We start from the raw sequence: 15,667 nt of genomic DNA on the forward strand, positions 1-15,667 counted from the left end.
ATTGACGTGGTCAAACCGCCTCTCTGGAACCACAAACGGCGCCAAAGGGGCCTTGGTATGGCGGTGCACCTTGGCGCGTTGGCACGCCACACAAGAGCCGGCCCAGGCTCTAACATCCTTACGGAGCCCAGGCCAAACAAACTTGACGCTCACCAATTTGGTCGAGGCCTTCACTCCCGGGTGGGAAAGGCCGTGGACGGTGTCGAAAACTCGGCGCCGCCAGGAAGTAGGCACCAGGGGGCGCGGTTGACCGGTGGAGATGTCACAGAGGAGGGTGGTGTTGGCCGCGTCGAACGTCACGTCCTCCAGCCGTAGCGCCGTAGGGGTCGACCGGTAGTCTTGAACGGTCGCGTCCTTGGCTTGGTCCGCTGCCATAGCGGCGTAGTCGAGTCCCAAGTGAACGGCGTTAACAACCGCCCGTGAAAGGCAGTCGGCGACGGAGTTATCCTTGCCCGACACGTGTTGTATGTCCGTGGTAAACTCGGAAACCGCCGCGAGATGACGCTGCTGACGCCCAGACCACGGTTCTGAGGTTTTGGCCATACAGAACGTCAGCGGTTTGTGGTCCACGAAAGCGGTGAACTGTCGGCCCTCCAATAGGAACCTAAAGTGTCTGGTTGCGAGGAAGAGACCCAGTAGTTCCCTATCAAAGGTGCTGTATTTGCGCTCGCTCTCACGGAGTTGTTTACTGAAGAACGCCAACGGCTGCCAGCCCCCCCCCACCCACTGCTCACACACGGCCCCCACGGCGTAGTCGGAGGCATCCGTTGTAAGGGCTATGGGGGCGGCAGGCGACGGGTGAGCTAGCAGCGCAGCGTTGGCCAGCGCGGTCTTGGCGGCCACAAAAGCCTCGTCCATCCCCGAAGACCAGTCCAGCTCGTCCTTAGACTTCTTACCCCGCAGGGCCTCATACAGGGGACGCATGATGTGGGCGGCACGGGGCAGGAAACGGTTATAAAAGTTCACCATGCCCAGGAATTCCTGCAGCGACTGTACAGTGCGGGGGCGGGGGAACATGGTGACAGCCTCAACCCTGGCAGGGAGGGGAACGGCCCCCTGTGGAGTGATGTGGTGCCCGAGGAAGGTGATGGACGACTCCCCGAACTGACACTTAGCTGGGTTGATGATGAGGCCGTGTTCGCTGAGCCTGTCAAACAGCTGTCTGAGGTGCGTCATGTGTTCCTCCGCCGACGCGCTGGCCACGAGGATGTCGTCTAAGTACACAAACAAAAATGGCATGTCACGGAGCACAGAATCCATAAGGCGCTGAAACGTCTGCGCCGCCCCTTTAAGGCCGAAAGGCATACGTAAAAACTCAAAGAGCCCAAAGGGTGTGATGACAGCCGTTTTTGGGACATCCAGTGGGTGGACCGGCACTTGGTGATACCCCCGCACTAAGTCGATTTTGGAATAGATGGCAGCGTCCGCCAGGTGGGTAGAGAAATCTTGTATGTGCGGTATGGGGTACCGGTCGGGGGTCGTGGCATTGTTTAGGCGACGGTAGTCCCCGCACGGGCGCCAACCCCCGTTGGCCTTAGTAACCATGTGAAGAGGGGAAGCCCACGGGCTGTCAGAACGGCGGACAATGCCGAGGCGCTCCATAGTCGAAAACTCCTCCCTGGCTATTGCGAGCTTGGCCGAGTCGAGGCGTCGGGCCCGGGCGTAAACTGGGGGCCCCACTGTGGTGATATGATGTTCCACGCCGTGCTTGGCCACCGCCGAGGAGAAGGTGGGTGTGGTCAGCTCGGGGAAATTTGCGAGCAGGCGTTGGTATGGATCCCCGGTGGAGAGTGTGTTAGCAAGGCACAGCGCTCCAGCGCCCCCAAGCGTGCAGGGGTATGACGCAAAAGAGACGGCATCAATCACGCGACAGTTTTTAACATCCACCAGCAGGTTGAAAGCACAGAGGAAATCCGCACCTAGGAGCGGGGTGGATACAGCAGCCATCACAAAGTCCCAGCCGAAACGTCGGCCGCCAAAACACACGTCCACATGTCTGATACCGTACGTCCGAATGGACGTGCCGTTGGCGGCGTCCATCTGGGGGCCGTGACTGTCGGTCATCGTGTCCACAGCTTGTGCTGGTAGTATGCTGCGTTGAGCGCCAGAGTCAACCAGCAGCCGCCGGCCCGACAAGGAGTCTCTGATGAACAACAGCTTGCAGTCACGGCCGGCGCCCATAGCCGTTAACGAGCGCCGGCCTTGGCGTTTCCCTGAACCCTGTAACTGCAGGGTTTGCGACACCGTTTTGCTTTTGCCCCAAACCTGGCATGGTAATAACAGAGCCCGTCGTCAGGTTGGCGGCGGGCTGTCACCGCAGCCGCGGTGTCCATATAGTCGTACACAGGTGGTGGTGGGGCGGTCTGGTGGGGTAGCAGGGCATGCACAAACTGTTGCCGGTTGGCCAGGAAAACCCTGTCTGCTTCAGCAGCCAGAGAACGGTAGTCCTTGGAGGCGGCGAGAGGAGAACTGGCCAGTGCTGTGCGTACAGGTGCGGGGAGCTGCCTCAGAAAAATGTGTGTGAAAAGAAAGGCCGGATCAGCCGATCCCAGCACAGACAGCATTTTTTCCATTAAATCAGACGGTTTGCCGTCGCCGAGGCCATTCGGGGACAGTAAACGGTCTGCCTTCTCCAGCTCCGACAGTTCAAATAGTTTCAGGAGGAATGTCTTTATAGCATCGTACTTGCCAGCAGCTGGCGGAGCTTCCAACAGTGTCGTTGCTCGCGCCGTTGTCGATGCGTCTAACGCCGCCACTACGTGGAAGTACTGCGTTGCATCCTGCGTTATCCCTCTCAGCTGGAACTGGGCTTCCACATGTTGAAACCACGGCCGTGGATTATGCTGCCAAAAGTCGGGTAGCTTCACAGTAGCGGCGTAAATGCTAGCGTTAGCAATAGCCATGTTGTTAGCACCGGCGTCGTCGTTGTCAGACATACTCGTATTAGTTGTTCGATCACGTCGGGGTCACCAATGTGGAGTTAGAAAACAACGAGACAGGAGACGTGAGAGTAGACGTAGTCGAGGTAGTTTACTAGCTCCAACTTTTCATGTCATATATTCGACAACGACACTGAACTCTCTGGACCGGAAGCGGAAGTGCATTCTCTCTTAGGTGAATGTCTCTAGTTATATAGATGTGGGTCACCACAAGGGAACATTAACAACCGCAAATAAAAATAATGAACCCAATAAGATGAATTTCACCAATACTTAACAGAATTGTGACAAGATTAATAAATTCAAGTGCATTTTTTAACTAAATTACATGAACATGCATATTCAATCCAAATGGGATAGCTTTTCCAATGGAAAATGTATCACTACTGTAAACTAATAATAAGACACGTTAGCCCCTAGCTAACGGGTCTGACCCTTTAGCCGAGCGGTTAGTGACGTCGCCTTGTGGTGCAATACACCCCGTATCGAATCCCGCACCGGGCAAGAAAATAACCGGTTACACTACAATTTAGATAAATGTGTGAATAAAGCCTTCGCGGGGGCCATTTGTGTGTGTGTGTGTGTGTGTGTGTGTGTGTGTGTGTGTGTGTGTGTGTAAAATTACTCATCATAGGACTTCTGCCGAGCGAAATTCAAATTTTCAAAACCACCTACAAACTGCTTATCCTTACTCAGTGTTGCGGGGACGCTGGAGCATATCCCAGCAGTCATTGGGTGGCAGGCGGGGAGACACCCTGGACAGGCCGCCAGGCCATTACAGAGCCGACTCCCACACATACATTCACACATATGGACAATTTAATACGGCCGATCCACCTGACCTGCATGTCTTTGGACCGTGAGAAGAAACCGGAGCACCCGGAGGAAACGCACGCAGGCACGGGGGGAACATGCAAACTCCACGCAGAGATCGACCCGGGACGACCCCCAAGGTTGGACTACCCCAGGCTCGGACCCAGGACCTTCTTGCTGTGAGGCGACCGTGATAACCACTGTGCCACCGTGCCGCCCCGGATCCTTTTTTTGGTGATAGATTCAAAATGTGTACAGAAAGCTGCATGCCATGCATTTGTGTTGTCTGTGTAAAAGAGCAGATTAGTTGTAACCACCTTGCCTTTGCTTTGGTAGCGGTCTGTGAACAGAGTCTCTGGGTTTTCTTTCTGGAGCTTCACCCTAAACTGTTGTCTGACATTTTCTGTGTGTATGTCTGCCGCATATTCAAAAGGACAGGAACTGCACCAAAGAGACCGTTTAAATAGGATAAACAGCAAATCCTTGTCTGTGAGGGGAAGCACTACATTTGATAGTGCACAGCCTGCCGGAAACTCATTAGAATAAGAGGAGGAGATAATGGATCCCTGGTTCGCACTTTAGCTCAATAGGTGGCAGTGGTGAGCTTTTTGTGATTAAAGTCAACCGCTTTTAAACGTCAAGTAGAAGACGGAAAAACAGTCACGTGCGACATCCTGCCGGGACAAAACCGGCCGCGTGCGACGTCGTGCCTTTGGAGTTCAACTGGGTTTAGTGTCCCGTTGAGTTTGCGATGTCCAGAATGAAGCTTTTGAGATCGTTCGTCATCGAGCGACTAACGGCGGCAGCTGAGGAGATAATGGGAGCCTTCGAGAGGAGAATAGCGGAGTATGAGGAAGAGATAGAGCGACAGAAGAGACTGCTGGACAAAGTCATGAAGCCCAGCGTTACCTTACACAGAACAGGTACGTAACATTTCCGTGTGGGCCATCCAGAATCAGAACATTATCGCCTTCCTTCTTTCAATTGGATTTCATTGTTTATTTGCTACGGGAATTAACACGGACCTTTGTGAGTAGTTTTCCTCTTCTTCTTCCTCCTCCTCTTCTTCTTCTCTCCTTCCTTCCTTTTTCTATTGAACACGTTTCGAGAATTACAAAACATTTAACCCCTATCAGTTTAACCCCTAGTGTCAACTTTAGCATCTTGTATTTATACACTACTACTACTACTACTACTACTACTTTCGGCTGCTCCCGTTAGGGGGCGCCACAGCAGATCATCCGTTTCTATCTCTTCCTGTCTTCTGCGTCTTCCTCTGTCACACCAGCCACCTGCATGTCTTCCCTCACCACATCCATAAACCTCCTCTTTGGCCTTCCTCTTCTCCTCTTCCCTGGCAGCTCCATATTCAGCATCCTTCTCCCAATATACCCAGCATCTCTCCTCCACACATGTCCAAGCCATCTCAATCTTGCCTCTCTTGCTTTGTCTCCAAACCGTCCAACCTGAGCGGTCCCTCTAATATACTGGTTCCTAATCCTGTCCTTCTTCGTTACTCCCAGTGAAAATCTTAGCATCTTCAACTCTGCCACCTCCAGCTCCGCCTCCTGTCTTTTCGTCAGTGCCACTGTCTCCAAACCATATAACATAGCTGGTCTCACAGCCATCTTGTAAACTTTCCCTTTAACTCTTGCTGGTACCCTTCTGTCGCAAATCACTCCTGACACTCTTCTCCACCCACTCCACCCTGCCTGCACTCTCTTTTTCACCTCTCTACTGCACTCCCCGTTACTTTGGACAGTTGACCCCAAGTATTTAAACTCAAATGCCTTTGTCACCTCCACTCCTTGCATCCTGACCATTCCACTGTCCTCTCTCTCATTCACGCATAGGTATTCCGTCTTGCTCCTACTGACTTTCATTCCTCTTCTCTCCAGTGCATACCTCCACCTCTCCAGGCTCTCCTCAACCTGCACCCTACTCTCGCTACAGATCACAATGTCATCCGCGAACATCATCGTCCATGGAGACTCCTGCCTGATCTTGTCCGTCAACCTGTCCATCACCATTGCAAACAAGAAAGGGCTAAGAGCCGATCCTTGATGTAATCCGACCTCCACCTTGAACCCATCTGTCATTCCAACTGCACACCTCACCATTGTCACACTTCCCTCATATGTATCCTGCACCACTCTTACATACTTCTCTGCAACTCCTGACTTCCTCATACAATACCACACCTCCTCTCTCAGCACTCTGTCATATGCTTTCTCTAAATCTACAAAGACACAATGCAACTCTTTCTGGCCTTCTCTATGCTTCTCAATCAACATTCTCAAAGCAAACATCGCATCTGTGGTGCTCTTTCGTGGCATGAAACCATACTGCTGCTCGCTGATCATCACCTCTCCTCTTAACCTAGCTTCTATTACTCTTTCCCAAATCTTCATGCTGTGGCTGATCAACTTTATACCTCTGTAGTTGTTACAGTTCTGCACATCGCCCTTGTTCTTGAAAATCGGTACCAGTGTGCTTCTTCTCCACTCCTCAGGCATCCTCTCACTTTCCAGGATTGTGTTAAACAATCTAGTTAAAAACTCCACTGCCATCTCTCCTAAACACCTCCATGCCTCCACAGGTATGTCATCAGGACCAACTGCCTTTCCACTCTTCATCCTCTTCATAGCTGCCCTCACTTCCTCCTTGTTAATCCACTGAACTTCCTGATTCACTATCCCTACATCATCCAACCTTCTCTCTCTCTCATTTTCTTCATTCATCAGCCCCTCAAAGTATTCCTTCCACCTTCTTAGCACACTCTCCTCGCTTGTCAGCACATTTCCATTTCTATCCTTGATTGCCCTAACTTGCTGCACATCCTTTGCAGCTTGGTCCCTCTGTCTAGCCAATCGGTACAAGTCCTTTTCTCCTTCCTTAGTGTCTAACGTGTCATACAACTCACCATATGCCTTTTCCTTTGCCTTTGCCACCTCTCTCTTTGCTTTACGCTGCATCTCCTTGTACTCCTGTCTACTTTCTTCATCTCTCTTACTATCCCACTTCTACTTTGCCAACCTTTTCCTCTGTATAATTTTCTGTACTTCCTCATTCCACCACCAAGTCTCCTTGACTTCCTTCCTCTGTCCTGATGACACTCCAAGTACCTTCCTAGCTGTCTCCCTCACTATTTCTGCAGTGGTTGTCCAGCCATCTGGCAACTCTTCACTACCACCCAGTGCCTGTCTTAACTCCTGCCTGAACTCCACACAACAGTCTTCCTTCTTCAACTTCCACCATTTGATCTTCGGCTGTGTCTTCACTCGCTTCCTCTTCTTGGTCTCCAAAGTCATCCTACAGACCACCATCTGATGCTGCCTAGCTACTTTCTCCCCTGTCACCACCTTGCAGTCTCCAATCCCTTTTAGATGGCGCCTTCTACATAAGATATAGTCCACCTGTGTGCACTTTCCTCCACTCTTGTACGTCACCCTGTGTTCCTCCCTCTTCTTGAAATATGTATTCACCACAGCCATTTCCATCCTTTTCGCAAAATCGACCACCATCTGTCCTTCCACATTTCTCTTCTTGACTCCATACCTTCCCATCACCTCCTCATCACCTCTTTTCCATTCACCAACATGTCCATTGAAGTCCGCTCCAATCACCACTCTCTCCTCCTTGGGTACCCTCTCCACCATGTCGTCCAACTCACTCCAGAATTCTTCTTTTTCATCCATCTCACACCCAACTTGCGGGGCATATGCGCTGATAACATTCAGCAATAAACCTTCAATTTCCAGCTTCATACTCATCACTCTGTCTGACACTCTCTTCACCTCCAGCACGCTCTTGACATACTCTTCCTTCAGAATTACCCCTACCCCATTACTCCTCCCATTCACACCATGGTAGAAGAGTTTGAACCCGCCTCCGACACTCCTGGCCTTACTCCCCTTCCACCTGGTCTCTTGCACACACAGTATGCCTACCTTTCTTCTTTCCATCATGTCAGCCAGCTCTCTCCCTTTACCAGTCATAGTGCCAACATTCAAAGTTCCAACTCTCACCTCCACATGCCTACCCTTCCTCCTCTCTAGCTGCCTCTGGACATGCTTTCCCCCTCTCCTTCTCCTTCGCCCAACAGTAGCATAGTTTCCACCGACACCCTGCTGGTTGCCAGTGGCGGTCATTGGTAACCCGGGCCTCGACCGATCCGGTATGTAAGTCTTATTTATGATCCGCATATTTGATTTGGCAAAGATTTTACGCCGGATGCCCTTCCTGACGCAACCCTCCCCATTTGTCCGGGCTTGGGACCGGCACTAAGGATGCACTGGCTTGTGCATCCTCAGTGGCTGGGTTCTTGTATTTATACACAAGGCATCAAATATATTTAAAAAAGTAAAACAAAAACCAATACTGACAACCACCACCAACAGGTAAAGAATAGATGCAAGAAACTTAGTAATGTTATAGGTCACTGAGTTAATCATACCAACAATAGGCCGTAAAGGTAGACCCTGTTTATGTATCTTTTGTAAATGATACAGATTAGGAGTAGCCTAGTCTAGGTTTACCTTAGATATGTAAACAGAATGTGCCACTACAGCCAAACTTCAATGGGTATCCTGAATCAAATTTAACCTACCTCTGTAGATGCAAATAACAGCATTGATTTTGTTTTTCCCTCTGTCCAGACTTTGTACAGTTATCTGATCAGCAGCATTGTGAGCAGGAGAGGAGCCCCAGTCTGGCCAAGGAAGAACAACAGGAACTCTGGATCAGTCCACAGGAAGACCAACTTCCATTGCAGGAGATGGCTGATACCTCTGAATCCATGTCTGACGCACTTTGTGATGGAAATGATGATGGTAAAAATCAGCCTCTGCCCTTGCAACTCTACCAAACCCAGACAGAGGAAGACACAAAGCCTCCTGCTGTCATTTCATTTGAATTGATACAAGTGGATATCAAAGAAGAAAACTTTTTAATATCAGAACCAACAAGTTACCACCATACCCTCTCTAACTGCTGTCATGTAACTAAGAGTGAAGCCGACCATATTTGCAGTTGCCAAAACTGTGAGGAAGTGGGTTCAACTCGGAAAGCAAGGCGGGAACCTCACAAAAAGCCCTACAACAAGTGCGGTATTTGTGGGAAAGTGCTTTATAATATGGCAATTTTCAATATTCACATGGCATTTCACACAGGCGAAAAGCCTTTCAAATGCACCATTTGTGGGAGATATTTTACCTGGAAGTATAACATGGAGAGGCATACAAGGACTCATGCAGGGGAGAAGCCATTCAGATGCAATACATGCAGGAAAATGTTTACCCATGAGTCAAGTTTTCAAAGGCACATAAGGACTCATACATGGCTGAAGCCATTCAGATGCACCAATTGTGGAAAAAATTTTACCCGGAAGTCACATTTGCAAACACACATGACGATTCATATAGGGGAGAAACGATTCAGATGCACCACGTGCGGGAAAATGTTTACCCGGAAGTCAAGTTTACAAACGCACTTCAGGATTCATACAGGGGCGAGGCCATTCAGTTGCAGCACGTGTGGGAAAATGTTTACTGACAAGTCAAATTTACGAATGCATGTAAGGACTCATACAGGGGACAAGCCGTTCAGATGCACCACATGCGGGAAAATGTTTACCCAGAAGTCAAGTTTACAAATGCACTTAAGGACTCATACAGGGGAGAAGCCATTCAGATGCACGACGTGCGGAAAAATGTTTACCCATAAGTCCAATTTACACATTCATGTAAGGACTCATACAGGGGAGAAGCCATTCAGATGCACCACATGTGGGAAAATGTTTACCCAGAAGTCAAATTTTAAAATGCATGCAAGGACTCATACTGGGGAGAAGCCATTTAGATGCACCACGTGCGGGAAAATGTTTACTAGGAAGTCAAATTTACAAAGGCATGTAAGGGCTCATACAGGGGAGAAGCCATTCAGGTGCTGCGATTGTGGAAATGGGTTCAACTCAAGATGGCATCTCAAACAACATGTCATGACCCACACAGGTGAGAGTCCTCACATTTCACTGCAAAAATAAGTTAACTGACTATTCATCTTAATTATTTTTAATCGTTTTATATCGCAACATATGTTGGGGAGTTAATTTGAATTATTACAAGGGTGCAACTGCACAAACAAGACATGGTGCCCTTTATGATAATTTTGTCAATATGGTCCAAAGCGACTGTGCAACAATAAGATCAATACATTTATGGAAGGGAATTTTTTTTTTTTTAACCAATGAACTTAGACTGAAGCCATGTTTCACAGCTCCATTTCATTGGAGTCATGGTAATACAGACTTATACAGAGTGTGACACTGTAGTGTCAGATTGTTGATACTTTCTGATATTAAGTAGGAAGAACCATAGTATTTAAGCAGAAAGTACAATCACATTGCATTATGATCATATAATCACACATGCTATGTTCAGAGGGTCTTAATAAAGAAATGTTACAGCAAAATTTCTTAAAATTTGTGATTTTGGTAGGAGGTAAGCAAAAAGTGCAATCGTGTTATTTGATCATTTTATTTATAGTCTAACATGCCATGTTTTGTTAATCTAAGCTTTTAAATATAGATTTTTCCACATTATGATATACGTTCCATACAAAAATGCAAACTGGACAGTCAGTCCAAAGGAGTTGAATCAAGTGCAACTGGACTTGATATATATCCGTGAAGACGTTTCGCCTCTCATCCAAGAGGCCTCCTCAGTTCGTGCCTTTCTGACTAGACTACTCTTGGAGTCGTTGTCAGCTATAGATGTCCATGGCTCTTTGTGTCCCGATGTTTACCAACGCCCATCGCTAACCTCCAAGAGGATAAATTCTGAGTCTCATCACCAGCCAGTCAGGCTAGCTTCGTCTAGTCAGAAAGGCACGAACTGAGGAAGCCTCTTGGATGAGAGGCGAAACGTCTTCACGGATATAAACCATGTCCAGTTGCACTTGATTCAACTCCTTTGGATAACCATGACCTGGATGAATGAGAACATTCAAAGACATGGACAGTCAGTCTATTTCATTTTTTCTTTTGAACAAAGATGCTTACTTTATTCCTTATAGGGTTAGGGTGACGTAAAAGCTGCGTTGTAAACAAGATGCATGCACAGAACATGTGGCAAATCATGGCCGAGAACAATTGTGCGTACCTATGAAACTCGATGAAAACTTATAAAACTAAATTAAACGGAGAAAAGTTAGAACTTTGAGAAAATGGAAATCTCAGAATATGTTGAAGGTCTAAGCAAGGAAGACAGAAAGCATTATGAGTCGAAACTTACGCTAAGCACTGGAGAAAAACTTCCCGATCCGTTTATGCTTGCTGAAGCTCAGTGGGCAAGTGATCTCACGAAGTTGGCAAACATCGGCTGGAGGGATGTGACTGAATACCTCATAGACACACCAAGTATATTTGCTAAAGAATCAATGAAGGCATACAAGTCTTTAGAAGCACAAGATTACTTTGTTGGTGGACATTGGACACTGCTTTTACCATTTGTAATCGAAGGACAACAAGTTTTGCTTCACCAAATCAAACGTAAGCCCTCGTATTTTGACCAATCCCTTTAGCCACATGTGCAAGTTTACACAAAGAATAGAAAATTGAGTTAATTTGCACGAAGATCTTACCTTTTTTTTTCCCTCCTTCCATTATCAGTCTTGTGGGGCTGCAAATGTAGTAGAGAACTTGGGGTTTGGGTTTGCTCTGGAAGGACTCAGATAGGATCTCCAGTTGTAAATGGACAATTTTAAAGCCAAAAATTATTTGGAATGTTGTATGGCGGTTCTAACAAACACATTCAATTCATTGAATCCTTTTTATTCATCTTAACTGAATGACTTTTTAGAGAAACTAAATTTAGGAATCAGATTATTGAATTGGCCCTCACTGTAAACTTAACTTATTCAAAATTGTCCTGCGGTAATAGAGCCTTTATGCTGTAAATGCAGGAAGGAAGTTTTTGTATAGCCTGACTACTAAAAATGATCTTAGTTGGATATAATATTTTATTTGTGCTGTTTTTTGTTGGGTAATCAAACCAAAATCTGTCAAAGATGCGTCACGTTTTTGTTCTTTTTTTCGTTTTGGTGTCTCAGAGGTCATGTGACTCGGATGGGAAAAACCTTTAGGCCTAAATAATTAAAATGTTAATTTGTGTCAGTCTTGTAGTGATAATTTAATAACTCATGGAGAAGCTAGGTTAACGTGACTATGACATTTTTACTGAACTCTTGTTTTTTACTTATCTTCCAGGTTACATCCCCGGAGCTGAGAGAGTGGCCTCTACAGGTAAGGAAGATTGACAGAACTTATTAGAATGACCATATATCACAACTCTGATCTGCTCTGTTCCATTCTACCCCAAGATAAAGGCCATTGCTAATAAATACAAAAAGACGCCAGCACAGGTGACAAAGAATAAGTATAGCATTATATGATATTATATTAGATATTTCTCAAACATATGTATTTGATATATATCTAATATAGTGGCTGTTGGGTGAAAAACATCTGACATTTTTTTCAATAATATTTTATTGGAAGGAACATTTGGGTGAAAAAAAACAAAACAAAAATACAATGGAAATGGAAATCATTGTCCCTCCATATTTTGTTAATCCCCATCCCCCTTGAGTGGTAGATATATTAACACTGTAGGAGCATCAGGTATTGCAGTAAGACAATAGAATACAACACCATTGCCAGTTGTCACATAAGAGGATGACAGGGAAAAAAAAAACTCTCTTTCCTCTTTTCCAAATGTTGCCCTTTTAAACTGTTAGCCAGAAATTTGATGTGTGTGTTGGGATTGATATAGCGGAAGGAATTCAAGTCACTAGAATATCAAACATCCCAGGTCAATATGTACAGTTAGGGCATAGAAAGCCACTGTACATACATTGATGGGATCTGCTGCCTTCAGGGCCAAGATCAATAACCTGCTATTTAGTTAAAAATCACACACACTGTCACATGTCACCACAGCACATTTTCATGCAAGAATCTGATTTGTGTGTCACAGCCAATGTAAGTGAAGAAGTTGATAAGTTTGAGAAAGTTTGGTTCAGGTAAAGGAAAGACCGTGATCTTATGACTAGTGATTGGATGTATTGGGATGATGATATGTGTACATTAACGATTGTGCTGACTCTGGCCATAGCCCAGCTCCACTGGGGGTATAACACAACACCACGTGTCTAGCAAAAACGTGTGACCTCCAGTGGAAGGATTTAGGGCTGTGGGTCACTCGGTGTTCACAAGACTGCATGTGGGAGACTAGGGCAGAAGGTGTGCAAGGGCAGAAGGAGTGCAATACTCACCTCAAATGTAAACATATACGTAGATGCCCATTTCAGAGCCCTTTTATAGGGCTGAACTGAGGGAAAATTTCCCCTCAGTTCACCATTGACTCACCAAAGTTGCAAGGAGTACCACAAATGTTATGGGCTACAAATAATTACAACGTGGGGTTAGTTAAAGGAGCTGAACTCCTCCATGTGACACCTTAGCACACATACCATCCATGTCAGGCACAATATCTGCTCAAACCAGAGGAAGTAATAGGTATAACACTAGTGTTTAACAGTTTGCTGGCAGCAGGAGTCATTATCCCTTGTGCTCATTCACCAGTGAGGCTGCCTATCTTTTCAGTTAAAAAAGATAAGGCTACAGAATCAGCCAGCAGAGTGGTGATTCATCCAAAATATACAAGCAAAATGCAGCAGTGTCCGTGTGCACCCAGACTCTCAGTGTTGGTTTGCATTCATGTTTCCGGGTAAAACATATATGTGAGCCAGGACGCCACAAGGTTATGTTGAGTTCCCAGCAGTCTAGTCGCAAGTTTTGCATGCAAATCTGGAGAATTTTGGTCTTCCAGCAGGGAAAAATATTAAGTATGTCAATGATTTGATGATCTGTTCATCAACTAAACAAGCTTGTGAGATTGGTTTAATTGCTAAAACATCTGGCAGAGCAGAGCCACAAGGCCAGTCTGACTAAATTGCAAAAAAACAAAACAGGTAACCCACTGAACTCAAAATGAGTGGAAGCCATCCTCAAAATTCGAAAACCTTTCGCTAAGTGCCAATTAATGTAATTTTTTGGGGTGACGGGCCACTGTTGACAGTGGATCTGTGACTATGCATCCCTGGAGACACCACTATTATCTATTACGCATGACCATTGACTAAAACCAACTGACAATGTGATGTAGACAAAGGCTGCTGACGCAAAACAGACTTTGACTACCAGGGATACTTTAGGATTGCCTGATCCAGACAGATCATTCACACAGACTGTGGATGGAGAAGCAGATTTTATGATGAGAGACAGAGAGGAAAAAGAAAAAAAAGTCTAGGTGCACATATGTAAACAATGTACAGCAGCCTGAGGATGGACGTCCTTGCCTGCCTAAGTATTTGTTTCCTTTTTATGTAAAATTCACACATGGGAAGGACCATGTGTCAAAAGGGGGATTGTGGATGCAGTAAACAAACACTGGTTTATGAGAGGCTTCACAAATTATTCCCAAAACTTTTGTTCAGAATGTTTATTTTGTTTGTAAAATAATGCCACAAGAGGGCAAATCATACAAGCCTTGAGCCACCCTCCCTGTGACCAACCATTAGATCACCTGCAGATAGATTTTACTGAAGTAATACCATGCGAGGGAAATAAATATTGTCTTGTGATTATTTTTTCTAAGTGGGTTGGCAGTTTTCTATACAGGAAAGGCAGATGCCTCCACAGTAGCAGAGGTGCGAGAAAGAAAGATTATTCCTAGATGGGGAATACCACAGAAGATCAGCAGTGATAATTGGACACATTTTGTAAATAGTGCTATAAAACAACTTTCAACATTTTTGGGTCTCAATCTTTGGTAACATTGTGCCTATCATCCACAGAGTGGTGGAGTAGTTGAGGAAGAAAATGTGACAATTGAAAATAAACTGCTCAAATATTGTGATGAGAAAGGACTCACATGGATAAAGGCACTACCTTTAGTGTCGATGGCCATGAGAGCAAGAGGGAGGGCTGCAGCAGCTCTGCCACCTTTTGAAATCCTCACAGGCAGACCCATGAACACTGGAATAGCCTTTCCCCCGCAAAAGCAGGTCCTCAGCTCAGACCTCATCAAGGATGTAATATTTAATTATTGTGTGCCTTAAACAAAATCCTGAGTTCTATTCACATGCAGGTGAGATCGTCAGTTCCACAGCCAATAGAGGATCAGCTGCATGACCTGAAGCCAGGAGATTGGGTGCTGATAAAGGACCTAAAGAGAAAACATTGGAGAAGCCCCATGGACGGGCTCCCACCAAATACTCTTGACCACACCCACAGCAGTGAAAGCCACTGCAAGAAGGTGCCATCACTGGAGACAGAGGTCCAGGGTGAGAGACCCGCTCTGCTCACAAGTGAAGAAGAGAAGAAGACGTGGCCAGTTCTCATTGAGGTTTAAAAACCTACCGAGAGCCAACAGATGCTACACTATAGGGTAGAGGTGGGCAATCTTATCCAGAAAGGGCCAGTGTGGGTGAAGGTTTTTGTTTCAACCAAGCAGTTACACACCTGTGTCTCCTGATCAAGTTCCTTAGCAAAGACTACTGGCCAATTAGTGGGATCAGGTGTGTAACTGCTTGGTTGGAACAAAAACCTTCACCCATACCGGCCTTTTCTGGATAAGATTGCCCACCCCTGCTTTAGGGAAAAGCATTCTTCTATCTAATGGAGCCTGATAACAATAAGGCACCATTATGGTACTTTGTCATGATGATACCAGTGCCTGAAAGCAGGTCCTTGCATCCTTTTAGGAGAATGGTGTTTGGTCTCAGGGGAAAAATATATTGTTTTGCAATAATAACGTGTGGTTGTCGATCCCATTTTATGGGGTTTTGATTCC

General features: G+C 46.2%; 1 protein-coding gene across 1 annotated transcript; it reads left to right on the forward strand.

The window, feature by feature from the left end:
* The first annotated feature begins 8,886 nt into the window (after positions 1–8,886).
* LOC130122547 (gastrula zinc finger protein XlCGF28.1-like) lies at positions 8,887–15,226 on the forward strand. Its single transcript, XM_056291479.1, has 4 exons — positions 8,887–9,763; positions 12,019–12,054; positions 12,788–12,792; positions 14,963–15,226. The coding sequence occupies exons 1-4, from the start codon at positions 8,887–8,889 to the stop codon at positions 15,224–15,226; spliced, it is 1,182 nt and encodes a 393-aa protein (XP_056147454.1).
* The last annotated feature ends 441 nt before the right edge of the window (positions 15,227–15,667 follow it).

Source organism: Lampris incognitus, chromosome 13 (genome assembly GCF_029633865.1).
Source record: "Lampris incognitus isolate fLamInc1 chromosome 13, fLamInc1.hap2, whole genome shotgun sequence".
Taxonomy (NCBI): domain Eukaryota; kingdom Metazoa; phylum Chordata; class Actinopteri; order Lampriformes; family Lampridae; genus Lampris; species Lampris incognitus.

What these genes read in the sequence shown, in the direction of transcription:
- LOC130122547 (XM_056291479.1), top strand. Translation starts at nt 8,887, where the DNA reads ATGGCAATTTTCAATATTCACATGGCATTTCACACAGGCGAAAAGCCT. An exon ending in ACATGTCATGACCCACACAG is followed by an intron (nt 9,764 to 12,018) that starts GTGAGAGTCCTC and finishes CTTATCTTCCAG; the next exon opens with GTTACATCCCCGGAGCTGAG.